This window comes from Rattus norvegicus, chromosome 9 (assembly GCF_021556685.1).
Source record: "Rattus norvegicus strain SHRSP/BbbUtx chromosome 9, alternate assembly SHRSP_T2T, whole genome shotgun sequence".
NCBI lineage: Eukaryota > Metazoa > Chordata > Mammalia > Rodentia > Muridae > Rattus > Rattus norvegicus.
In genome coordinates, this window is record NC_141542.1 from 81674203 (window position 1) to 81701793 (window position 27591).

Below are 27591 nucleotides of genomic sequence, written 5' to 3' on the forward strand. Positions count from 1 at the left end.
TGCCAGGAACACAAGTTGTATATTTATTGCATGTGTGTGTTGTAACAAGCAAAATGGGGCTTAGTACAAATCCATGACCCGTCTCAGAGAGCCGACTTTGGCATCCATGGCGCCCCAGTCGTGGTAGCGCCTGTAGTCTCCAGGCCTGAGCAGGTACTGGCGGCCTCGGTAGTTGGGCATCTCATAGAGGACCCAGCTGCCTTCTAGCACATGCATGGAGTAGATCTCGTTGAGGCGGAAGCGGTCGTGGATGCAGGAACAGTCTTCCGTGAGCTCAGACACAAGGCCCCGGTAGTCATCTCTCTCGTACAGCCTTATCCTGTGAGAGCTGGTCTGTTGTGAGGAAGACAGAAGAGGAGAAACAGCGATGTATGCACTCAGAGTTACAGCCTCTGTGCACAGTCACAAAACACGGCTTTCGGGCGAATCTGTCAAGTGTGCGTCTCCCTTAAGCCTACTCCTTGTGCTGCTGTTGTAACAGATTAGGAAATGCACTCACATAAAGCTGACCTGACCAGTGAACTCTTGTGAAGGAAACGAATACCGAAAGGCAGGGAGTGAAAGCATTTACTGCCCGTGGAACCAAATCCTACTAAGCTTACTTCGAAGCTGCCTTTTGTATGCATGATGTGCAATGATTCGGATTTACTTCGAGTCCACATAAATTTCTTTTTCTTTTCCTTTTCTTTTTGCCTTTCTCTCTTTCTTCCTTTCTTTCTTTCTTTCTTTCTTTCTTTCTTTCTTTCTTTCTTTCTTTCTCCTTCCTTTCAGACAGGTGATGTAGACATTATCTCATGAAATTCTAATCACGTGTTTCATAACAGACTAGTCAGTAATGACTTATTAAAAAAAACCAAAACCACACGAATTGACACACATTGTTCTAGGCTCTAGGTGAGTGTGAGAGTGTATAGTAAAATAAAAAAATCTCACCAATAAAATCTGAATACACTAGCTCTAACCAAATTTAATTGATTTTGCAATATATATATATTCTTATCTCACATTATTTTTGTGCTGAAAATACATAGATTCCACTCTTTCGGCATTTTTTATTGTGCGTTTAAGATGTATTTCTTTTTATTTTATGTCTGTAAGTATTTACCTGTGTGTTTGTAAGTGTACTACATGAGTTGCCCTTTTGGAGTTCATGGGATTCCTGAGGACTGGAGTCCTCAGTTGTGAGCCACTTGTGGGCGCAGGGAACTGAACCCAGGTCCTCAAGAAGGGTAGCCAGTGCTCCTAACCACTGAGCCATCTTCCAGCCTTACCTTTCAGTATTTTTAATAACTAGTACATAACATGAACTGTCATTGCCATGCTTCACAACGGATTTCTAGAACACAGTTCTCTCTAGCTGTAATTTTTCTTTTTCTGACTGTCATTCCAAACCTCTGGTTCCTGACTTTGCCACTCTAGCCTCTAGTATCTCTCTCTCTCTCTCTCCCTTTCTCTCTCTCTCTCTCTCTCTCTCTCTCTCTCTCTCTCTCTCTCTCCCTCTCCCTCTCCCTCTCCCTCTCCCTCTCCCTCTCCCTCCCCCCCCCCCCTCTCTCTCTCATTTTTACCCTCAGAACAGAATTCAGGGCTGCGTGCTTGCTACACAGGCACACTACCGCTGAGGTAAATCCCCAACCCGATCTTCACCCCTCCATGAACCTGCTGCTGTAGATCCCACATACGAACGAGAACTTGTGGCCTTTATCATTACGTACCTTGCTCCTTCCTTTTAGCACAGTGACCTCCAGGTTCATCCATGTCACCACAAATGACAGGATTTCCTTCTTTTATGGCTGAAGGGTATGTGCTTATTCAGCCGAGTTTAGTTTTAAAGGTCCTGTTGTGGTTTCTTATGTCTCAAAACACTCATGCCCTTAAGTAAGAAACTATATATTGCTTATACTGCTGTTCGGGTGTGTATACATGTTCGTTCTATTTAGCTGTAAGAGTCGGGCCTTGGTTTTAGTGTGAGCATTTGTCAAGCATTCCTATCTTTGCTGAGAACATTAGAACAGAAATGGGAACAAACTGGCCAAAAGGAAGACCAGTGTTCTCACATCAGCACGGCTGCAGCAATACTCACATAGGGAATGGAACGGCAGGAGCGAATGGAGTCGCTGAAACCCATCCACTGCTGGTAGTCGGGGTAGTCCCCGCGTCGCAGGAAGTACTGGTAGCCCTGGTAGTTGGGTCGCTCATAGAGCATCCAGCAGCCACTGTCCACGCGGATGGAGTTGCAGCGGCTGAAGTAGGTCTGCAGGTTGGGGCAGTCGCTGCTGCACTCATAGCAGCGGCCCTGGAAGCCTCGGTCCTCGTAGAAGGTGATCTGTAAAGGAGAAGGGGTAACAACACATGGTTAACCGGAAGGCGCATCCCCCACACAGAGGGGGCACTCAACAGACCTGGAGGGTTCGCCCTTGGCTCACCTTTCCCATCGTTGTTGACAGCAAATGGTCAGTGTTGAGTGTGATGGGGACAGGAGTGGCAGCTGATATATATACAGCAGGATGGCTGCTGTGTTGGCAAGAACAACACAAAAGGGGCCTGGGGGGTAATGTGTAAGGGGATTTCTGTGTTCTCTCGCTTTTTCATTTGGGATCATGGGGTAGGGGGCTCTCATTCTCTCTGGCATTTTCGAGTTGTCCTTACTAGCTCAGTGAAAGGAATTCAAGTCAGCAGAGCCATTATGACCTTGGAGACAAAGGGCGCGCTTCTCACCCTATGCAGCGCTCTAGAAATGCATTATGTACGCAGCGTTTTGCAGTGTTTGCCTATAGAAACTGCTGAGTGGAGGGTGGCGCCTCCGTTTGTGGGAGCTCATGAGAATTACACGAGTTCCAGAGCCACACTCAGGCACCAAGAGGCAGCAGCAGAAAAATAAACAAATTTCTCTAAATGAAAGACAGTTGCATGTCTTTACCTGTAGTATGGGGGTTTGATGCTTTGAAAACTTGCACATGTTTAAGATAAAAAGATTAGACCTGTGTATAGACTAAAATGTCAACCCTGGTCATCAGTGAATGGTAGGTAAGTTTATATAGAGGCCTTCGTTTTATTTCTTCCTTTTGATTTTAAAAATTTTAAAATTTTTCTATTATATATATTTATATTATGAATTCAGCAGATGAAAGCAGTAAAGTGAATTTTAAATGTGTGATGTTTAAGTTAATGGTTAAAAGCATATATCTATAATATATAAATATAAGTATATATGATCTATATAGCATATACATATAATATATAATGCGATATGAATATATATATGTGATGATGGTAAGGTGAAACATTTCTTCTTGGTCTAAAATGAATAGATCTCACACTGGTTAGGAGAAGACAGCCATTCTTCCTGTTACCACTCTTCTTCCAGGATTACCTTTTGTTCTTAAAACCAGTGCTCTGGCTTGTCTGTGTTTTCCCTCACCAAACTGTTGGTTTCCCTGAGCCAGGGTGACAGCTTATAAGAACTTTCCTCTTTGTTTTCCTCCATGTGCGTGCCTATTGCAGGCATGGAGGATGGTCCAGCCTTGGATTATCTGCTGTCATCCCATCCTGTGCATATTTTAGGTAGTGGAGTCATGCCCATGAGGACACCCGGCTAGAGTTAGCAATGCAGGCACATGAAAATTCTCAGGCATCACTTCATCCTTCCAGGGCATGTACAGATGGTGGAAGGGTAGACAGCAGGAAGTGAGGCTGCACAGAAGCAGAGTGGGCAAAGTCCTCAGTGGCTGGAGCACTGGTGAGGGCTACGGGCCACAGATGTTCCCCTCTGCCTCTATCCTAGCTTCCCAAGTGTCCTGGTGAACTTCAAGTGCAACTGTGATTAAGCCCCTTGTGGAAAGGCCCACACTGACCTCCCCAGCCATGACCCCACATGGGAGTACCTCACTATTTTCAAAAGAGGTCAACAAACTCCCTTAAGACCCTCATGCAAGGAGATGGCTGTCTCAGTCTTTAGGAATGGGGAGATGGTATGATGTGTTCTGACATTCACCTGACCAAGTTGTTTTGCTCACTGGTTAAGTCATGTGCCTTGTTGGCACTTGGAAAAGAGCAGCCCATTCTCTTTCCCTACTGGTCATCATGTTCTACCCAGAGAGAGCCAGCATCCATTTCTCTTTTCAAACTTTATTGAAATGGAATGAGTTTACATTTTCTCTATTTTGGAAGTATGCTAATGAGACATTGATTTGATTTGGGATTAAAACTTTTGGAAAACGGCCTCCTCTAGAATTATATGCAATATTTAATGATATACATTTGCTAAAATGTGTATCAAAGCCAGATTGTCTGGTCACACCCAGAAATAGTGAACCCCCTCTGGATGCTCCAGCAGTCTTCCAGGCATAGAATGAAATAGCATAGGATAGACAGACACACTTCTTCCGTTTGTCAAACTGGAAGATATGCTTCCAAAAGAAGACAGCTCAGTGGCAAACTTGAGAGTCAATGCAGTTCACATCAAGAGCTAACTGCAGACAAAGCGTGTGCTGCGGGTGACAGCTGTGGCTTTAAGGCGGTGCATCCTGGCTGCTCCTAGAAGCTCTTACACATCCATGGTGCTAGTCCATGTTTCTAAGTGACCTGCAGAAGGAAAGGATGGTTTTGGTACCAAGCACATCTGTATAACACAGACACACACACACACTAGCTCTCGATTGGAGTTAAGGTCAAATATCAGATACCAACAGATGGGTTAGATAGATGGAGATGTAAAAGAATTTCCATGGAACAATTCTGAAATATCTGAAAAGGAATTGTATTTCTCAACTGAAGGCAGTATGTGATCTCATGTTGGATCCTTAAAGGGGACATTATCCGAGCAAGTGGAAAAAAATGCTATGTGAGTGATAGATTGGATAAAAGTAGCAATGTTTTAGGTTCTGAAGTTAATAATTGGTTACTTAAGGAAATGACTTTGCTTTTCTTAGGAGGCACAAAGTAAAATATACAGGGTGCGTTGATAGGGTATGCACAAGTTGTAATAGCTCAGAAAAGATTGTTTGTCAATGTCTGTAAACACAAGCGAAGGACAGCAGGGAGAATAGACAAAGAGAAAGTCACTAAGCTGGTGGGACAGACAGCAACACAGATATGAATCTGTGTCTTTTGTTCTAAGGCAGCATATCTCGAAGCTTGCAATTGTCTCCAAATCAAATTTTAAAAATAATCACGAAAGTCACACTTCTTTGGTCTAGTGCTGCCCAACATAATTCATTCTTCAGCTCTGTGGTGGTAGCATACTATTTTAGATTTTCCATCTATTACTTTGAATTTAAACTTAGATTCCTCCTCCTCCTATCTGGCTTCCTTCCGTGATACTGTGGGTTCTCCAGGAAAAAAGTGGACAGGTATCTTTCTACGTGCTATGGTTTGGGTGACTCTATGAGCCTTTGTACATATGCTAATCATTTCATTCTTGAACTAACCCTGTAAGGTACCCAGTACGTTTTCTTTTATAGAAAAGAAAGTAAAGTGTAGGGAGATTAGCTATGCCAGGAAATATTGCTCATATCCATGCTGATTAAAACAAGCTACTAGTACAAAATAAAATTAACCAAACCAACCAACCAACCAAACAAACAAACAAAACACACCCACTTAAATGTTCCCCAGAAAAGCTGGGAGTATTGAAAAGTTATTGCCTTTCTCTTAGTTTGTGACAAAACTCAGTGTCTGGAAATAAAAAGAACATTGGGAAGAAAGATCTGTTACATAGGGGTTTAAAACTTACAGGGAAAATGAAGAATTCCAAATATATAAGATAAACAATTTCCTCAAATGAAAAACCATAAAAGCATACTCTCAGCCAGGTGGTGATGTCGCATGCTTTTGATGTGGGTGTCTACGTTTGAGGCCAGCCTGGTCTACAGAGTGAGTTTCAGGACAGCCAGGGCTACACAGAAAAATCCTGTCTTAAAAAGAAAACAACAAAAAAAGCATATTTTATATATATTTAATAAAATATTTACCTTATTCAATGATATCAAACCAGTGGTTCATACATAAATATGTGTATAACAACTATTGACAAGTCATAAGGAAGGTTAATAGCTGTTAATAAATATATGTTAATAATAAATATGTTATAAATCATGGAAAAGGAGTGTAAGGAAAGGAGAATTCTTTTATCTTTCCACTGTAATTTTGATGTATTACTATTACTATTACTATTACTATTATTATTATTATTATTATTATTATGTTTTATGAAGCGGTTTTAAAAACCATACCCAGGAGTTGCAAAATGCCTAAATTATACATATAATATTCGTGAAAATGAAAGTACCAATGGATTTTCTGTTTTCACTAAGACATCTTGTTGGAAGGGGTTTGTTTAAAAATGGGCTTGAGTCTTGGATGGAGTCAGGAGAACGGTGCTGTGCTTAGAAAGACGTCTGCTGGTCAGACTAGCACCCCAGAGCCATTCGCTATTATTTGATTACCTATAGTAGTTACAAGTCCCCATGACCTGCAGATCATTGCACATGTGCGCATGTGCACGGGCACACAACACACACACACACACACACACAAGATAAGCAGGAAGTGAAAGTTCTGCTGTTGTCAGAAAGCCACTGGTGATTGTGGAAGAAGAAAGTATACGAGATGACATTATATTTAAAAAACATAACACCCAAATGATATCTAAAACTCAAGTATTTAGAGCTGTGCTCTTATTACACAGGGCTACGCAGGAGCAGGTCTATGAACCAGTTCTTGAGATCGGTCTTCATACGATTGCGTTTTGTCCAGGTCATCAGGGTGTGTGGTGTGTGCACACTCACAGGTGTCCATGTGGCCTGTGTCTAGAGGGCTTACTGTTTTCTGGTTGTTGCTTTAACTTGCTTCCCAAAGCCTGCTGTTTCCAAATTCTTTTGAAAGCTGTACTTTATACAGTTCTTCAGAAGCAAGAATGAAGCTTGAGAAAGTCTATGCCCTGAAATCTCATTAGAGTAAATGTCTTCAAAAGAAAAAACCAACAGGTGGCTGTTTCCTCAGCTTTCTATCTTTAGAACAGTGCTAAGGTTTGAGATAACCAAACAGCGCAGGAAGTCCCAAAGCACCCCCAGTGAGGAGGTTGTATTTCTTTTCTATTTTTAAAAGTGTGTGTGCATGCAGTATGTATGCATGCATATGTGTGTGTATGCATGTGGGTATATGTGTGTATGTGTACATGTGTGTATATGCGTGTATGTGTTTGCATGTAATGTGTGTGTGTGTTGTTGTTGTTTATATTTCTAATCAATCAGTCTGTTTATTACTGAAGACTAAACGAATCCCAAGCACCATATGGTTCAGTTGATTTAAAGATGCACATTCAAAACATGCATGGCACAGCAGTTGAGTGAATAGAGATTTTATTTTAGGTCTCAACTACAAACACAGGCCTGTTATTCAGTTCCAAACTCTCCTATATCCTACCCCTGGACCCTCCAGCTCATCTGGAGTCTCCCATTCTTTGGATCCCAGATCCCTAAAACACCTCAGACTCCCAGCTTCACCTCTGGAGAGCCCCCATTTCCGTTTCTGTTACGTTCACCAACTTGGTGTCTCTGACATCACCTTGTACTTATCTTGAGAACTCAGAGTAAACACAGGGAGGACAGCAAAGACCACACGATCCTTCTACTTTCCCTCCAGCCCCATCTGTCTCTGAGCTGACACTAAATTGTTCCACATAATAGTTGAGGAGTGGATGGACAGGGCAGAAGAAAAGGCAGAAATTGGAGAGATGCTATGAAACAAAAAGACAAAATTCTCTCTCTGTGGTAAAGTTCTCATCCAGAACATTTTAGGTGCAGATGCTAAAAACAAACCACCGTATTTGATTGAACAAATGGAAAAACAGCAGAGTCACTTGTGACAAGTGGTTTTTGAGTATTAAAGCTAATCACTGCGGATGTCTATTTGGGCATCGCCATGTACTGAGTACCATTCTCACCACTCGTCCCATAATCCTGGTCTCTCTGTGGCTTAAAGAGGTGGGTACGATTATTCTTATCATTTTTTGGGAGGAGGAGGAGGAGAAACATAAGGCACAGAGTAGTTAAGCACCCTGTTCAAAACCAAACAGCCTTGAACTCCCAGTACTCAACTGTCAGCATGATTTAGGCAATGCCAACCATGTTTTCAGTCTTACTTTGTTCTTGGGGGTGTGCGCACATACGAGCTCCTTTCCCCGCAGGCTGGTGGCTTCTTTATTCATGGCTCCTCTCCTCAACTTGACACCTGCAGACACAGGCAGCAGCACACCTGAGGGTACAACCTTTAACAAATGTGTCCATGACGTATTAAATATTGTCTTTCTGAGCTGCATTGCCCCCCCTCCCCAACTCCCAAGCCCAAAGTGTCTAAGTAGTTAAGCCTTTCAGGTTATGGAAATGTATGTGCAGGAGGCGTACACCTGGTTATGAAGGACGCTGAATTTTTTTTAATCTCACTAGATAGAAGCCTAACCAGTGTTATCATTTAAGCTGACTCAGTGGGCCCACCTCCTAGTTTACTTCCTCTACATCCAGAAGAGGGTAGGCTTACTCCGTCTGCGGTTGCACTCTGCTGCTCTGGGGGCCGTCAACATGGCAAAGGGGTGCAAGGAGCGGCGGGGCAACAGAGCCCGAGCGACCTGAAAGGGGGAAACGATAGTTCCAGTTTAGGGCGGCGTGAGTTTTGTGTGGGGAGCAACTGCTGCTTACAGTACCTGTCGAGTCTCAGCCTCACCCACCCCAGTCCCAGGGAACTGTGTCCATGAGGCACCTGAACGGCTGAGGTATAAAAGGTGGGTGGATGTGGTCTTCATTTAGTCTCTACTCCGTGCTTGGTTCTCATGACATGGAAGTCCCCTTTACACAGGACATTCCTAACACTCTTCTCCTGGCATAGCCACTTCCTCTTTTCTGCCCTAGGCTCTTGCCTTTCCTTTGCTGTGAATCTCAAGTATTCCCTTGTCTGAGTGAGAAACTTGCTCTGACCTGCTCTCACTACAGGCTGGGAATTGCTACTTATGCAACTGGAATTTTTTAACATTCCAGTTAAATGCCCCTAACTTTATTAATAATCTTTTCATTAAAAATAAATTAAAGAATATAATTATATCACTTCCCCTTATCCCTCCAACTCCTCTCTCTCTAATTGGTAGCCTCTTTTTTATTATTACTGTTACATGTATGTAAATGCAACGTCAGGCATGGTGGCACACACCTTTTAACCCCAGCACTCGCATGCAGATTTCTGAGTTCGAGAGCAGCCTGGTCTACAAAACAAATTTCAGGACAGTCAGAGCTATACAGAGAAACCCTGTCTCAAACAATTATCAAAATAAAAATAAACGCATAAATGTACCAATATAAGCTGTTTCTGAATCCATTTAGGGAGGATTGTGTGATCCAACGATGTCATTTTGTACTAGAAAACCAATTAAGAGGTGTGGCTGGGGAGAGGCTTATTCCCCATTGGACAGTTTTAAAGTATTAGACAGACTTTAAAGACTGACAGAGTCTGATGTCAATTTTTTTTTTTTTTTGGTTCTTTTTTTTTCGGAGCTGGGGACCGAACCCAGGGCCTTGCGCTTCCTAGGTAAGCGCTCTACCACTGAGCTAAATCCCCAGCCCTGATGTCAATTTTTAAAAGCAGTCTGGGGCTTAGTTGTGAATGCTTGTCTACCATGCAAAGGCCCTGGATTCACTCCCAGCATTTGAAATATATTTAAAAAAAATAATGAAACAAAAAGATCACCTTGGCTTCTGTGTGAGGAACACACAGGAGGTGGAAGCACAGTGACCGTTTAATTTCTGGGCCTCGGAGTGCACCAGCATAATTATTCCCCCTCCACCCGAAGTTCTTACGCATCTGAATAGCTACTAGGCTGGTCCAGGCTGTTTCTAATAGCATCGGTGTTTGGATGTGAGCTGCATCGTGACAGCATGTGTGGCCAGCCTTGGATCAGGACATGTGGCATGACAAGGGTACTCGTATATTCTCTATTGTGAAGGCACGTGTGACTCCGCTTTGTAAAAAGTTCGCATGGACATGTAATTGCCAGCTAGGCACATACACTCTGCCAATGGAGTGCTTGTTCTAGATAACCCTTCCCAAGCCCCGGCATCATCAGAACCAGCATCATCGGAATGGGGGAAGAGACCCAGGCATGACAGTGAGAGAAACTCAGGTCCATAGGTGGCTGCCCGCAGTCACAGACTCAGACTCTCACACTTCCCCTAATGGCGCTCTTGCTTTGATCTTTTATATGGGAACCTACAGTCCTTCAGGAAGGACTTCTGTTCATGGCATGATGGGGGATCATGTACATCAATGGTTGCCTGCATGTATGTCTGTATGAGGGTGTCAGGTCCTTTTAAAGTGGAGTCACAGACAGTTTATGAACTGTCATGTGGGTGCCGAGAAGTCAGCCCAGGTTCTGTGGAAGAGTAGCCAGTGCTCTTAACCACCAAACCATCTCTCCAGTCCCAAAGGTTTATTTATGCATCTGAGTTCTCTGTCTGCATGTTCATCTGCAGACCAGAAGAAGGCATCATATTCTGTTATAGGTGGTGGCGAGCTACCATGTGGTTGCTGGGAATTGAACCCAGGATCGCTAGAAGAGCAATTTGTACTCTTAACCGCTAAGCCATCTTTCCACTCCCTGATCTACTTCTTACTTCAAGGAAGATGCTGATATTAAGTATGTTTGCTATAGATTTTAAAATATACTTTAACAGATTAAGAAATTTCTCTATTGTCTTACTTTGGTGAGCATTACTTTACTATGATAAAAATAAATAACAAAAGTATTCCCTTAACTGTTTACATGTTTTAATTGTTAACTTTGACACAAAGAGCAATTTTAGGTTCAGGTAAAGATAGTGAAAACTATGTAGGAAATTTACACACACATCCCCAGTTTCCCCCTACACACACCACCTCATCACCAAAATTCCGAAGCCGTTCACTTTTTAAAGGATAAAATACATTGCATTTTGTCGAATGCCTTTCTCAGAATGTATATCCTGGGAGGAGGAAATATGCCTACTGTGCACACATAAAGGCCCACATAAAAGTGTCACATAGTGTCACATGCTTGTTACACTAGTGCTAGTGCTGTAGACTTCTGGAGCTCAGGGATCAGTGGAAAATGACAGAACAATATTTCACCACAAAAATGGACAAATGACTTTAATTTGTGATTTTCCAAAGAGGAAATATCTGCTGTTGTTGGTTGATAATTGGAATAAGAATCAAGGTCACGGGAACCAAGGGTGATCCTAGCAAACAGAAGGTAGAGGCAGGGGGATTACACATTTAAAGTCATCTTTTCCTACATAGCAAACAAAACAATGAAGAAACACAACAAAAAATCCACAACAGCACCCCCAAAACAAAATCCACAGTGAGCTACCAATTGATACACTCTTTCTCTGTTTTGAAAGCATCTGTGTAGATAGCATAGACTGTTGGTAGAACGGTCTAATCACTTTGGAGACTAATTGACTTCATACTCTAAGCTCAGCTACCTCCTACACACCCTATCCAGGAACTCTGCTGTAACTAAAACACATAGAGGAAACACTCGGAGGCCTAAGTTCCTTTTCCTCTGACAGATACCTGACCTTGATAAAGAACAGAATGATAGAAGACCTGACATAAGCCCCTGGCTTACATGTGCCATTGCACACTTAGGCATGCACACATCGCACATATGCATGCATGGACGTGCACATGACACATACACACAGGTAAAATAAAATCAAGGTGTGTGATTGAGGACAACACACAACATCAACCTCAGGCCTCCAAACACAGGTGCACATATGTACACACACACACACACACACACACACACACACACACACACACACACGTAGAGTGCTTGTCAAAGAAGTGCAGCAGGAGGCAAAAGGCCCTGTTTTCACTCTCAGTACTGCAAAAGCATAACCCAACCCCACCATTGTGCAAGATTAACTGTCATACACTTAAAGTCACATCTGCTCTGAGAGCAGAAGTGGTGGGGTGAGCATGGTAAGCTCTGCTCACCGCACTCGGTGGACTTGTCTATTTAGCTGTTATACTTTAAACATGTATGGTGTTGGTTGGGACATAATCAATACTGATGCTCTGCTGAGCCTATGTCTAGGTGGACATAGCTAATCTCAAGGGCATGGCCTTGAATCTCTGATTTCTCTGATCCCTTCATCTCCAGCTTTGGTTGAAAATGTAGGTTCCACCGTTCATGACATAGCCACGTTTTTACGTCTGTACAAATTAGTTTGAGGGTAAACCCTTCAGGAAGAGCAGATACTTGAAGGTGAGAGGGTAGAGGCAGCCTGCTACTGGGAGGATCAGCTGCTGGCAGGACAGAGGAGGCTGGTGTCCCAGCAGGGTGGCCCTGGCAGTAATGGCAGTCATATAGCAGGTTCCCCTGGGGCCATCATGTAATTGATGTGCACAGTGCCATTTAATCCCCAGAATAGCCTGGGGTGTGACATCAGGCCTACTTACACATAGGAAACTTGTGATTGGAGAAAAATAACTTAAGGCCTAGGTAGCAGTTGCCTGGCTAGCCTGTCATTTAGTGCCATTACTGATATTATAAGGGAATTCCCTCATATGATTTTGATGTTAGCATGAAACTTTCTCCTGCCAAGTTGATTATGTATTCTGTTACGTTCTGTGCAGTTGGAAACCAGTAGTGGGAGAAGTCGGTAGAGCTCTTTTGAATAATTACCCCCTGTAAAGGCAATTGTGCTAGATTCCTCCCAAGGACCTAGCAACAGCTTACATCATCACCTGCCACCAGGTGTGGAGTTGCATTGGGTGGCATATACGAAGATTGCTTGTTACCCCAGATATCTCTCTGTCTCTTTCTTTCTGTCCCAGGTGTCCCCAGACAGCCTCTCTTTCTGTCCTCCTCAGCCCTCCACCTTTCTCTGCCCTCTGCCCTCATGGCTCTGCCTACCTCTACCCCTTCTCCAGGTCCTCACTCCCCTCCCTTCCCCTGAATAACCCTGGCATGGGCCCACCAGGCATCCCTGCCTGCCTTTGCATTACATTTCTAATAAGCTTGGTCCCAAACCAACCACTCAGCAGCAATTCCTGCACATGTATAGAAGCTTTTATGATGTTTGCTTTTACAAGCTGCCCCTGGGATGGACCCTAACATAAGAGAGACCCCTGCACCAATATAAGAAACTATCTGGAATAAGACCTCCATTCTGAGTTGTGGCCAAGTAAAGTTTAAGTTCCCAAGACTCCCTGAGAACTGACATCCTAGTTGGCAGAAAAAGACATGCACATAGGTAACTGACATCCTGGTGGACAAGTTAAGACATGAATGTTAGACAAGCCCCGTCCCGGTAGATGACTTAAGACAAGAATGTTAGGCAAGACAAGTCTCCTGCCAGAGTTGAATCCCGAAACCGATGGAGCAGGATAAATGGACTTGTTCCTAAATCCCTTATCCCTAAATCATGATTGGTGAAATAACTTGACACGGCTGTTTGTGGATTTTAGGCTTAAAGGCCATGTAGGATCTTAATTCAATGTCGCAACCAGCTCCTGAGTCTGGATTTGTGGCCCTGATCTATCAGTCTTGGGACATTATACTTAATAAACTATCCCTGTCCGACTGAGTTCAGTGTTTGTGTGGTTTGGGAGGAGACTCCTGGACCCCAACAGGAGACATCCAACTTGAAAGGGGTGGATCTGGGTCTGGGCCCTGTCTGCTTTGCCTCTGGAGTCATGATATTTGAGTGTTAGTTAGGATGGATGTGAATGCCAGCTTTTTTCTTTTGATTTTTGAGATATGTTTTCTTCTGTGCAACAGAGCCCTGGCTGTCCTGGGTTCCCTTTGTAGATCGGGCTGGCCTGGAACCCCCAGAGATCCACCCACCTCTGCCTCCTCAGTGCTGGGACTACAGGCTTGCATGTGCCACCATGACAGGCTCAAAGCAGGCTTTTACAATGTGATGCCCTTTGGCAAGACAGAGGAGAGCTGAGGTCTCGGGGTTCTCTGTTTAGTACCCTTATCTCCTTCCACCCACTTTTATTTTCTCTGCCTTTTTCCCCTTTGACCCCCATTTCTTCCATCAAATGAGGCAGAACAATGTTTTTATCAATTGCTTTATAAGTTTAAGGAATATTTAGGCTTTTTCTTCAGTTTAAATCAAGTTGGGTATTTTATATTTATTATCTGGACACGGTTGCAAATATCCTGTAATTATGTAAAGCCTTCAACTGAACTTTTCTGGGTCCAAGTCTTCAACAGGAAAACAAAACAAAACAAAGCAAAACCTGAATTCCTTATTAACAAAAACTGGTTATTTATAACAAGCCTGAGACTGATAGCAAACAGTATATGCCTTGCTGCTCTCCTACCACCAGGGGGCAGAGGAGAGTCTCAGAGAAAGTCTTCGGGCCAAGCACAGTTCCCACAAGTCCTTCCCAGATGCCGGAAATTCGTCCTAATGTGATTTGTATTCCACTTGGTTTTAAACTCTGGCTTAGAAACGATTTCAGTTGTTGCTTCGGAGACATTTTATCCGAAGGAATCAAAGGGCATTCCGATATAAATGGTAATTAAAGAACCTTTGACAACATCTTTCATCTGTAAACCACTCAGACTTACAATTAAAACCACTACTTTTAAAGTGATGTTAAACCCCAAAAGGCTGTTTTAAAATAGTCCTATAGTTTAATGTTTGAAATGTTACATTGCCACTGAGAGATCCTGCTGGATACTCGGTGGCTTGTGGGTGGAGTCAGTCTGCAACTGCATGGGGGTGGTACGAACTCTGGTGGGAGGGTAGGGGCTGCTAGCATTGCTTCCTCAAACCATAATCATTTGGGGGAATTAGTTACCCCAGACAAGTTACGTTTGCATTGCTAATAATATACATATTTGATTAGCTATTTAATGTTTAGATACTTAGAGTCTCTATCAGATGTGATTTTGTCCCTAGGACACATTTGTCAGTCGGGAGGCATTTTGAACTGTCCCACTGTTGGTATGATTCTGAGGATCGCGGCTACATACTACGGAGCAGAGGCTCTTGCAGGACTGAACGAGTGATCCGGAGGACAAGCACGTAAGCAGCCGTGGCTTCCTGTTTTAGCTCCATTATGCAGGCTGCACTTAGCCCGGTTGCTCAGACACACTGACATTTGCAAACTCTGACTGATGCCCCCCCCCCCCCAAACCAGGAAGTCACAGTACAATCTCCTTCAGAATGAGGCGTGGGGACTGAGACGCAATCGCCCAAACAGTGTGACTGACACATCTCCAAAGCTAGAAGAAGAGAAAATCTAAGGGAAAAATAGCGAGCCTGGCTCAGTTTGGGGCGTGTTTGGTGAAGGAGAGGGGAGACAGGCGGGCAGTGAGAACGCAGCAGCAGCAAACAGGCAGACACTGGGCAGAGTAGTGTGTGGAAGCAGAGCACCACAAAGGCAGGCCTTTCTTCAACTTAAGAACAACAACAACAACAACAACAACAACAACAACAAAACAAAACAAAAGCTGCTTGGGAGGGGGGTGGGGATGGAGAGATGGCTCAGTGGTTAAGAGCACTGGCTGCTTTTCCAGGAGACCCGGGGTCAATTCCCAGCACCCACACGGCAGCTCACAGCTTGCAGGCATACATGCAGTCAAAACACCAACGCACATACAAATCGATCAATCAATCAATCAATCGATGGATCAATCAATAAATCACAGAAATCAAATCAGGTCATGTGCCATTCACTTGCCTTTCAAAAAAACAAACAAGCAGAAAACTGCTTAGTCTCTTAAGAGCCACAGTCAAGATAAGTCTTGATACAGAATCTAAGATCTATAGAAAACAAGGCACCTTGCCCAACTTGCTCCCTGCCTAATCTGTGAGAGAGCAAAAGAAGGAGCGATACGCCATGCAGTGGTCAGGGAGCAAGCTCTAGTTCCTCAGGAGCTGAGGGAATGTGGATCTCAGCAAGAGCAAGGTGCTCAGAAATTGGTTTCAAAACCACAAGACTTAGTAAGCACTTGGCTGTGGAAGTGGACGAGGTAGGCACTTGACCATCTCTGACCCATTGCTCATACAGTCTAGTCTGAAGAACAGGGGATAAATAATGGTCCTGTGTCTCTGGCCCTGGCCTCCTCCTGAATCCTTCAAAGCTGCTTCGTGGTTGTGAGCCATTACATACACACTGTGGTCCGTGGGTACAATAGGAAATTAAATAACTGTCCTGTGTCTATGGCCTTGACCCTGCCCTGGCCTCTTTCTGAGTCCTTCCAAACTGTTATGGTTGTGACCCATTGCTTATAGACTGTCGTCTATAGGTAAAAGAAACAGGTTGGGCACTTGTCCTGTGGTTGTGTTCATGGCCCTGGCCCTGCAGTTGACAGCCTTTTAAATCAGACATTGCAAGGGACAGTGAGCAGGTCAGGAGTGAACGTGCTGGTTCAGCTCCCTTTACTCCTGCCCCACTCCACCCCCTGCCACCCACCGGGCCCATAGAAGTTTCCAGTGGTAAAGGGATCACACCCAGTTTTTATATTCTTACTGAGTGTTCAAGCTGTGAAAATGGAACTGCTTGAAAATCATCCAGAATACTTTATTTTCTCAAATACTGAACCTCGTGTAGCCCAGGCTGGCCTGAATTCTCTATGTTGCCAAGGATGACCTTGAACTCCTGATGCTCCTGCCTCCCTCACCTAAGTGCTGGGGTTACACAAAACGCACCAGCATGTGCTACTCTACTTAAAAGGGGGCATTTTATAAGCATGTGTGACGCAATTAGGATGTGGTTGCTTCTGGTTTTTACCTTTATTAAAACTACAATTGTTTATTCAGGGGTGGGGTGAGCAGTTGTGTGTGCACAGGTATCCGTGTGGTCAGAGGGCAGCTTCCAGGAGTGGTTTTCTCCTTCCATTACATAGGTTTGAGGAATCGAATCAGGGAGTGGGGATTGACCACAGGAGTCTTTGCTTGCCAAGCAATCTCAGTATCTCAGTTTTGACTTCTTGACATAAAATTGTTATTTATCTGACAGCCTAAATGTATATGCTGAATAACCTCATTCTGGGGCTATGGACTGTGCTCAGTGGTAGAATGGATGCTTAGCACGTGCAGGACTCTGAGCAGTGTCCCCAGCAGCACACACACACACCACGCACAGATACATACACATAAAGAGGCGTGCATATGTATCTGTGTTTATAGCTTGGAATATATGTCAGTGGTAGAGCACTTGCTTAGCATATACCGTAAACAGGCCCATATACATCCCTGGTACCAACAGTCCCGTGTCATGCTTACCTTGGTAGAATCAGGACTGGCAGAAGAATTGGCCCCATAAATTTTAAGGACTTCTTCGATTGGAATACTGTTCTGTGAAATAAAAACAATGTGTCGCTACACCGTGCCTTTTCTTTATTATAAAACAAAGTTACGGCAGCTCTAGTGGATCAAGTATGGTGTGAGGTAACACAGCAACTAGATAATAATTTCTAAATTAATGAGTGACAAGTTTTCCAGACACTACTGCCTCTACTCCTTTTATTCCCTCCCCTCTCATCTCCCATAAATATTTTTCGCGTATGGTATGGCAGTCGAATTTTTCATTACACATTTAAAATAATACATTTTACGGTGAGGAAATCCAAGGCATTTAGAAGCAATATTAAAACCATGTAAGTATGCACTAGAACCAAACGATCTTAGAAGACACAAAGTGTGTACACATGCAGTGCTCTCTCCCTCACCATCAAGACTCCGGCGTAGGAGGATAAGATCAGTGCTTCTCGCTCTTTTCGGTTCGGATACACGGGTCTGTCATGAAGTGGAGCTCTCCTAAGAGGAAATAGGGAGGGAGACGAGTTGGGGGGGCATGTGTTGGAGGTGGTGTGTGTGAGTGTACGCACATGCGTGTGGAGATCAGAGGTCAACCTTGGATGACATCCTCTGGAGCCACCCACCTTGGAATTTCTGAGTAAGGGACTCACTGGGACCTGGGATTCATTCACTAGGCTAGGCTGGCCAGACAGCAAGCACCACGTCTGTGCCTCTTCAGTGCCGTGATTATAAATTTGTGCCACCTCACCCAATATTTTATGTAGGTGTGGGGATCAAAGTCAGGTGTCCTTGCTTGTACAGTAAGCGCTGACTGTTCTCTCCATTTTATGGCTCCTTTTCTTGTTCCTTTTGACATAAGCTAAGGTGTGACGCTAATCCATAAGTAATCAACAATGGCTGTGTGTCATCCACTTTTTAAATAGGATTAATATGATTGACTTTCTGTTGATGAACATGTACTTTGAATTTTTTGTGTGTTTGTTTGTTCATTTGTTTGTTTGAAATAGGATCTCTCTGTGTAGCCCTGGATCTCCTAGAACTTACTCTGTAGACTAGGCTGGCCTGGAATTCAGAGATCTAACTGCTTCTGCCTCCCAAGCGCTGGGATTAAAGGTGTGCACCACCACCAACCAGTCTTACTTTGAATTTCTAATTTTCTAACCAAGCAATGTATTTTTCTTCTTTGTGGGTTTTCACTAAAACTTATAAATATCGATGGCTCCTGTAGTAAGTGGTTATGGCTTTGCTAGAAGGTATTCACCTGCTTCTCCTCATTGTCTGCTTAGGGGGACCTGTTTCACCTCACTGTAAGCTTGCATACCTGTAGGGAATCTGAAAATATTCCTAGACTCTGAGAACTGGTCTTGCCGGAGTGTCCCATGGCCAGACAAATCAGGAAACAGACACTAAGACATGCTCTGTTTGCTTGTTGTTTGTTTAAATCCATCTGGTTTGGACTGAACCTTGTTAATAATGATAATGTCCACCCAGAAGAAAGATACTGGAGGTAGAACCTGGTAGCAGCCAGTGATGTTCAAAAAAAAATCACATTAATTGGTGTGTGTGTGTGTGTGTGTGTGTGTGTGTGTGTCTGTGTGTGTGTGTATGTGTGTGTATGTGTGTGTCTCTGTGTGTGTGTGTCTGTGTGTGTGTCTGTGTGTGTTTGTGTGTGTGTCTGTGTGTATGTGTCTCTGTGTGTGTGTTTGTGTGTGTGTGTCTGTGTGTATGTGTCTCTGTGTGTGTGTTTGTGTGTGTGTCTGTGTATGTGTCTCTGTGTGTGTGTTTGTGTGTGTGTCTGTGTGTATGTGTCTGTGTGTGTCTGTGTGTGTCTGTGTGTGTGTCTGTGTGTGTCTCTGTGTGTGTGTCTGTGTGTGTGTCTGTGTGTGTATGTGTGTGTGTCTGTGTGTGTGTGTGTCTGTGTGTGTCTCTCTGTGTGTGTCTGTGTGTGTCTGTGTGTGTGTCTCTGTGTGTGTGTCTGTGTGTGTGTCTCTGTGTGTGTGTCTGTGTGTGTCTCTGTGTGTGTGTGTGTCTGTATGTGTGTGTGTGTCTGTGTGTGTGTCTGTGTGTGTCTCTGTGTGTGTGTCTGTGTGTGTGTCTGTGTGTGTATGTATGTGTGTGTGTGTCTGTGTGTGTGTGTGTGTGTGTGTGTCTGTGAGTCTGTGTGTCTCTGTGTCTGTGTGTGTAGGAGGGCCAGCGCTTGCTTCACTGAGGAGCTCCTGTGAAGCTTAGAAGACATTTGAGGGAGCTCGCTCTGCTCTCTCCTCCCACCATGTGAGCCCAGTGGGCTGAACTCAGATAGATAGTCAGGCTGGTTAGTCAGGCTCGTTAGTCAGGCTCGCTAGCAAGTCATTTGCCCACTGAGACATCTCACCCACCTGAGCTTTGAATTCCTGTGCCCAACAGTCCATGTCACAAACTTTTCAGATCTAGAGGCAATCAATCCTCCCTCCCTCACTTCCTCTCTCCCTACTCTCTCGCCCCACTCCACCCCTTGTTCTTGTTCCTTCCTTAAGATTGTTCAAACTGGATTTCCTGCTTATTGCTGTCAGTTCCTCACTTGGAGCTTGAGGCGGGAGGAATAGAAACAATGTCTGGACTTTGGACTGAGCTATTTGACCGTGCCTCTCCGTTCCCTGTCCCGACTGCTTGAGTGAATCGACTGCATCACTACACTTGAAGGAAAACGCTGACAATCTTGGGAAGGAAATGATCCCAGAGCCTCAAGCGCTGACATGCTCCAGAAACTGTGAAATAGTCCTTGGGAAGTAACGTCAGTCTTTACCTATAGAACTAACCACTGTGTAGCTTGTATACAATACAGTGAAGGTGTGCTTCTTCGGAGAAGCATCTTTTTAAAGACCTTGACGGAAACCAGTGATTACAAATATGAAATATGTGAACGTCCCCATGAGGTCCCAAGCTGCAGCTGTGGTGTATCTTCAGGCTTCTGGCTGGAGCAGGAAGCTAGCTCTGTGCTTCTACCTCACAGTGCCTCATAGGAAGATGTCAGATAGGGTTGCAACTTGCTCCATCAGTTAGAGTAGTGTTTTAAAAGGAAAAAAACCATGAGGACAGAGGAGATGGCTCAGGAGTAAAGTGTGTAAACCTGAGAGCCTGAGTGTGGTGCCTTCCCCCATCATCCACACAAAAAGCTGGGCACAGTGGCACAGCCTGCATTCCTAGGGCAGGGGAGACGGAGGAAGACAGTAGGCTACCCGGCACTTGCTAACCCAGATAGGCTTGCTAGCAGTGAATTCCAGATTCAGTGGGAGAGAGACCTTATCTCACAACTAAGATGAAGAGTGACAGAGAAAGACATTGACCTCTGACCTCTGCATATACTCACACCTGTACACAGGAATGACATGGACATATATGTTTCCCCACTCACACTAAATAGACAGACAACAACAACAACAACAACAACAACAACAAAAAAAAAACAGCAAACATATTTCAACTTACACTTTCTCCCACTGGAGCCAAGTTAAGTTTTCTGAGTGATCTAGCCATTGACTAGCAACACTGATGGCCAAGTCATAGTGGGCCTGGAAGCACGAAGTAGAAAGCAGAGGTAGGATGAGACCTTGGCAAAGCAACAACTTCCTGAACAATGGTACTGCTAAGCCCGTCCTCTGCTAAGTTTCAACTGTGTGTGTGTGTGTGTGTGTGTATGTGTGTGTGTGTGTGTGTGTGTGTGTGTGTGTGTGTGTGTAGAAAGGGGGGAATCCCTAGTTATAGCCTGATAGTCAGCTAGGGATGTTTCAGAATTAAGCTTATCTCCCACTAAACAATTACTTGCTGTGTGTAGTACAGAATAGAAAGAACCCTCAACAGGGAATTGGGGAATGAGATCTCCCCCTGAGGATTACCAGTATATTCTTGGGTGAGTCACTGATGAACATTGGGACTCCATTTTCTTAAGTTTTAAAAAGGCAAAAGGAGAAGGTGGGGAAAGAAAGCTACAGAGAACAGTTTCTAATCCGGTTTATTGTTAGAGGACAAAGCAGGAGCAATGGACCAGACAGAGGTGACTGACAGGCAGAGAGCCTCACCCCTGGTACAGAACTGAGAGTCAGTTTGCATGTTGATTCTTATTACAGTGATGGCCTTCGCCCTGGTAGTTTGTAAGTTTTTACTTAGTAAGTATGTTTACCACTTACTAGTGACATTTTCTTTCTAGCCCACATCCAGGGAGGCAAAGACAGATCTGGGTTTGTTTAAGGTTCTAAGAATTCCTTAGTCATGAAATAATATTCTCCAGGGAAGTAAAATGTCAACCTAAATAATAAATAAGGGGTTTGCAGCCTGGTCATTCTGTCGAAACCTCATCTGGAGTTTGATGCTGGGTCAGTTACACTGGTCATGCTCATTAGAAATACAAACCCGACCTCGACCTCCAGAATAAAAATGGCGCTGTAACAATACCTCATTAAAGTTTGAGAAGCACAGTTCTGATCTGTTTGATGCCTCTGTGTGATGTGTGGCTTAGCTACAAACTCTGGCTTTACTCAGAAGGGAACTAAGAAGAGACACAACTCTCTTAGCATGAGGATAGCACATGGGCAGGAGGTAAACTGAGTTAACTGATTCCTTTGGATCAAATCTTTTTGTGGTGTCTTCTCCAATTTCTGTGTAGCTCAAGAGCAGAGCTTCACATGAGCCGGGGCTCAGTCTGAAAACCACCATGAGCTCTAGGATCCTGTATCACCTTGCCTTCCCCACTAACGCCAAGGATGGTGAGCACTTATAGTTAGAACCACACTATTGCTACTTTTGTCAAGGTCTTAACATTGGGAACTAACATTTTATCTCAGTCGTTTACGTTAAAAATCTTTTCTTGACTATGTTTATTTTCTTTCTGCTTCCGATTTAGTGGGTAAAGATGCTCGTAGAGACAACCTTAGGATGAGGAAAACATTAGGAAGAAGACAGGGTGCTCGAGTGTGTGTGTGTGTGTGTGTGTGTGTGTGTGTGTGTGTGTGTGTGTGTGCGCGCGCACGCGCGCATGTGTGTGCGCGTTACATATGCATTTGATACCTGTCCTCTCCCCTTACCACACACAGAATGCAATGGGAGTTGCGCATGACTTAGTTTACCATATCATCTAGAAAGGTGAGTTGACCTCTTCCTTTTGGATCAAATTCATTTTCCCGAAGTCTGATTCCAATATACTCTCCCCTTAAAAGCAAGAGAGCAGCATTGAACTATTGGGAACAACATAGGGTTCCATCCTCAGAAAGAGGCTTTCTTCCCGATGCCCCTGAAACCCCCCAAGACAAAAATGCAATAGATGGCCTAGTAGCTATTAATATTCAATTTTGGCTTTCATAGTGATTTCCAAGGGTTTCAGGTTTAAAATATCTAATCACAATGAGCTTAATCACATTCACCTTAAAATTAAATGTATTGTTAGAATAATTTACAGTAAAGAAGGAAGGATTCAAAATGCCAGCATGCAGAAAAGATTTTTTGCAAGAGGAGGGCTAAGATCCATTGCATAAAATGAAGATTTCCTGCCAGGCATGGCAGTGCACACCTTTAACCCAGATACTCAGCAGACAGAAGCAGACATAGCTCCTGTGGATATCTGTACTCTTAGGAGAGGCCATGATAATAAAGCGTACATTTTTTGGTAAAATTTCCCATGGAACACATTGGCACTGGACATTCTGCTGGAAGTTAGCATGTGCAGCAAGAAAATATTTATTTAGTTATTCACTTATTTATTTACTTACTTATTATCTATTCATTTATTTATTTGAGATAGGGTCTTTATGAGTCATGGCTATCCCAGGATTCTGTAGACCTAGACCTAGCCAGCCTCAATTCATAGAACTCCACATGCCTTTGTCTCCCAACTACTGGGATTAAAGACATTACCACCATACTCGTCAGCGTTGTCATTCTTATTGTTTTTTGCTGCTGTCTTTTAAACTATTGGGTTCTTTTTCTTTTTTTTTCTTTTTTTTTTTTTGTGGTTGTTGTTGCTGTTGCTGTTATCTTAGCGTTCAAACACATACATGTAAACACGAGTGAATTCCATACATGTTATTCCAGAATTCCTTAAAGTTCTAGTAAAGACACTACCTTCACAGGCAGACAAAGGACATTTGATGGTATCTATAATAAGATCTTTGGTGAGGAACATATTAATGTAGTGCCAACAATGTATACGAAAGAAAATATGACTTCTTGTTGTACGGTCTGTGATTATTTTTTTCGCCAACATTTGCAAAGTACCGGGTGGAAGAAAAACTGGATGGGATGGGGAAAATTTATGGGAAACGTAATCTTTTCTTTATTATTCAAAAAAGTCGGAAGTCAAAAAAAAAAAATGGAGACGGATCGTTTGATTGCTAAGCTCTGCACTGAAAGCAGCAGATGCTGGGCCCCAAGGCACATTAAGGGATCTATATCTTTGCCAGTAAGTGCTGCCCACTTCAGAGGTGCATCCTGTCCTCCTAGGCTCTAAGGGATGCCTTGCACATGCGTGCTCCTGCAGGAGCATCTTCTGAAGAGATTCTTCATCCTGCCCTGTACCGCATGTGCCTGCGCGGCAGGAGACAGAGACTAAAGCATTTGCTGGCTTTCTCCCGCACAGGCAGAACAGGGAGATCCCTCCTTAGCTTTTTGTCCACCTGCCAATCTACAGACCATCCGGGAGAGCATTCCAAATGCAAGGGCCAGAAACGGAAAGTTATTCTCGGCAATACTCACAGCAGCCGTTTCACCTCCTGCTTCACAAGCCTCCTTTCCATGCCGGAAGGCTGTGGCTAAGCAGGTATCTGCAGCTCGATAGCTGTCCAGCTGATGGCCTTTAGGAAGAGCAATTTCTGCAAGCCTAGAAACTACAGCAGCAAATCAGAGGGGATACGAATTAGGGATGCTGTTGTTACAAATACCAGTCATGGAGTTTAAGGCTGTGGAAGGGATCCAAGACCATCCAGAATTCAGGCCTCTTACCCGGCAAGTTTCAAGCAGAAAGTGACCTGGAGGCTAGCCCTGATCTTTGTGCTCATCTGAGAGAGATTATCCCTTTCAAGTTTTAATTTAAAAAAAATAGATTTATTAAATACCTCATTTTTTTGTGTTTGCATATGAGTGCAGGTGTGAATGTGCCACAGCACAAGTGTGGCTGTCAAAGGACAAATGTCAGGAGATGGTTCTCTCACCACACCATGTGGGACCCAGGGATGGAGCACAGGTAGGTCCTGAGGTCTGACTTTAAGTATTTTGACCTGCTGAGCTGTCTCACTCACCCCCTTTCAAGTTTTTCTCACACTCAGTGTGTGTGCATCCTCACAGTACTCTACCTTGAAAAACATATGGTTCCTGGAGCAGTTGACAAGGCTCCTGGGCAGAACCACCCTAACACACCGACTTCTGATCTGAACACCGAATTATCCTGTGTGGGAGTGACTCAGTGACTCCCAGTGAGTTCACGACAGAGTAACGGCTCATGATGGAACTGTCTGTGACTCCCTGTAGCTGGGAGGTCATTTACAGTCCACACAATAGTGGCAAATGTGTCTAGTGCCCACCTTGACTTTGAACAGGAAATCGAAGATGAGGTTATGGGATCAAAGGAGCTATGGAATGGACACACACCAATCGTTACTAATAAAAGGAGGAACTCAGCAACAAATATGACCACAAACAAAATCTATCAGCATCGCCTGTATCATTTTAAAAAAATTTGGAGCATTTTGTGATGGCTAGCTTGTTGAATCGTCATGGCTGAATTACTATTATTTTAGATATTTGGGAAAGTGCTATTCCGATGTTTTTATAAAATTGTTTTCTGGATGAGAAAAAACATTTAAATGAGTTAAACATTTATACATTAAACTTTAAACTATACTTTAAAATAAGTATAATTTAAACTATACTTTAAAATAAGTATATTTCCCTCCATAATCTGAGCAGCCCTACCTAACTTGTGGAAAGCCTTGAATGAACAAGAGTTGACCTTTCCTAACAAGAAGAAAGTCTACCAGCAGACAGCCTAGACTCTAACTGCCACTCTTGCTGGGGTCTCCAGGCTGTGCATCTCCTCCATCAAATTCAGAATGACCAAGGGAACCTCTCTCTACACGCATGAGAGCCAGATTCTTTTAAATCACTCATAGTCTCTGTCTCTGTTTCTGTCTCTGTCTCTGTCTCATTCCTACTTGTGGTAGTTTAGTAGCTCTTAGTACAGACTACATCTGTATACACACACACACACACATACACACACATATACACACACACCACACACACAGATACACATAAACATCACACACACACACACACACATATACACACACACCACACACACAGATACACATAAACATCACACACACACACACACACACACACACACACACACACACACACTGCTGGTTTTGCTTCCTTGGAGAAGACTGACTATAGATGCAACGGAAATGTTGACAGACTACTTAAATTGTGCATGTGCTTTAAAACTCTTACTCTGAAGATAAATGGAAAGTTAGCTTGGCAGACAGCTGGAGCTCACAATCACGAAGGTTCACCTGAGTTGGTCTCTAACAATAGGGGGAGAGCACGCAGGCCGACACTGACTTGAGTGAGTTCCTCGCCAGGGTGACTGCTTAGACTCCTTCTTCCTGCTGCAGCCTCTGCTTCAGCCTGTGAGGCCTGGGGTGTGCAGAGGTGGAGAAGTACTGCATAGGTGGATTAATTCCAAAGGCACTGTCATTTCTCTGATCAGGAGAGGCAGGAGAGCTTACTTGCTGTGAGTCAGAAAGGAGGTCTCATGGTCTGAAGGAAAAAAAGCCCTGACCTAGGGAAGACAGGAACTGGGATGCAGCATCCCCTCTACAACTGATTGTGTGACCATGGTCAAGCTGCTTGGCTCTCGGTCTCTGGTATCACCAAAGAAATATACATCTATGTGTATGGATGCATGTATGTATGTATGCAGGCATGTATGTATGTATGTATAGTTAACTTCACTACATTCTATCACTCCATGATGACTGGAATATGTTAAAATTCTTTTAATTCAGTAATTTATAAAAGCACATGTTCATAAGATTTTGTCCTATTCCAGTTCCTGACTAGAAAGCAGGCTTGATTTCTTGACAGGAAGTGGGCTCAATATCTTGGTACGAAGCAATATCATTAGCTTTGAAGCCTAACAAGCAAAAAGTCTTAGCATTTACTTTAATTTTAGTCTTACAATTCTGGGCAGGCCCTTTATCTTTCAAACTTATGAATTATAAGCCTGTACCAACTTTCTCTTAGCACCCCTATCCCAGTGTGGTATAATTTCCAAAGATATATCATATTTATAATATTTTAGATAATAAAAATATGAATGCCTACAACCTCTAGATCACTAGACTGGAGGTCAGAAGACCTTGAAAGGCTACTGATTAGCTGTGTCACCTTATGCAAATAAACTTTCCAGAATTTTTTTGGGAAGGGGGTGCATTTCTTCCTCTGTAAAACAAGCATGGACTGCTTGGCGAGGTCTGGCTAACTCAAGAACTCGTTTACAGCAATTTGTCAGCTTTGCCTGGTTGAGAGAGAGCCATTTGCATAGACCATTCATTCAGTTAGAGATGATTTTTGCCTGACAGAGTTCCAGTCCTGGAACTAGCACTGTAGACCTTGAACTCAGGCTGGCCTTGAACTCACAGAGATGCGCCTGCCTCTATCTCTCAAGTACTGGGACAAAAGTCGTTCTCCATCACAGCCCAGCCACCCAGTCATTCTTCTTTTGTGCATAAAGCTATAAAGGGATCAAGGCCACTAGCTGGAAACACACTCAAAAGAGGTACAGGAAAGTGGTCAGCTGCCTCAGCCTCTAGGTTTTTCATAGCCCCGCCTCTCCAAAGTCACAGTCCCCATAGTTTAAGGAATCCTGGGAACTATGGGATATCTGCATATTCCAAGCAGATAGCCTCTCCACAATCTTATCATGGTGATACAGACCTCTGCTATGTAGTATCAGGTGCAGGCCCTTAACAAACCCCGACCCCGATGTCTCACCAGCTGGCGACTGAACGCAGCGCTTCCGTCCTCTCCAGTACCTGCAGGCAGGTTTGAGGTTTGGATGGCTTGAGCTGATGCGTAAAGTCATCCTGAACACAGATGCTTTTGCCTGGTTGCTAGGAAACACTGACTAGATGAAAATAGTTTTATAAGCATCCCCGTATCTCCTCCCGGGTGCAGACGAAGGGGACATGTGTGTATTTGAGACAGAATTGTGGTCCTAACCTTTGGTTCACATATCTTTTCACCT

The 27591-nt window shown here is 43.7% G+C and overlaps 1 protein-coding gene across 10 annotated transcripts; it reads right to left on the bottom strand.

Annotated features, from left to right (window-relative positions):
- Window positions 1–27591, bottom strand: Cryga (crystallin, gamma A). Of its 10 annotated transcripts, none has more exons than XM_087567663.1 (10): window positions 27339–27561; window positions 24039–24169; window positions 22418–22499; window positions 20784–20866; window positions 17729–17816; window positions 17283–17354; window positions 8536–8623; window positions 8141–8229; window positions 2081–2323; window positions 1–333 (listed from the first exon to the last, which is right to left on the bottom strand). In XM_087567663.1, the coding sequence occupies exons 2-10, from the start codon at window positions 24077–24079 to the stop codon at window positions 61–63; spliced, it is 1059 nt and encodes a 352-aa protein (XP_087423789.1). In that variant the 5' UTR covers window positions 24080–24169; window positions 27339–27561; the 3' UTR covers window positions 1–60.

Excerpts from the sequence above, each read along its gene's own strand:
- Cryga (XM_087567662.1), bottom strand. The coding sequence starts at position 27,429 with ATGACTTTACGCATCAGCTCAAGCCATCCAAACCTCAAACCTGCCTGC. Across the intron at positions 17,817-20,783 it reads TGGCTCCAGTGGGAGAAAGT|GAGAGCTCCACTTCATGACA; the intron begins GTAAGTTGAAAT and ends ATTTCCTCTTAG. Across the intron at positions 8,624-17,282 it reads CCAGTCCTGATTCTACCAAG|GTCGCTCGGGCTCTGTTGCC; the intron begins GTAAGCATGACA and ends TCCCCCTTTCAG.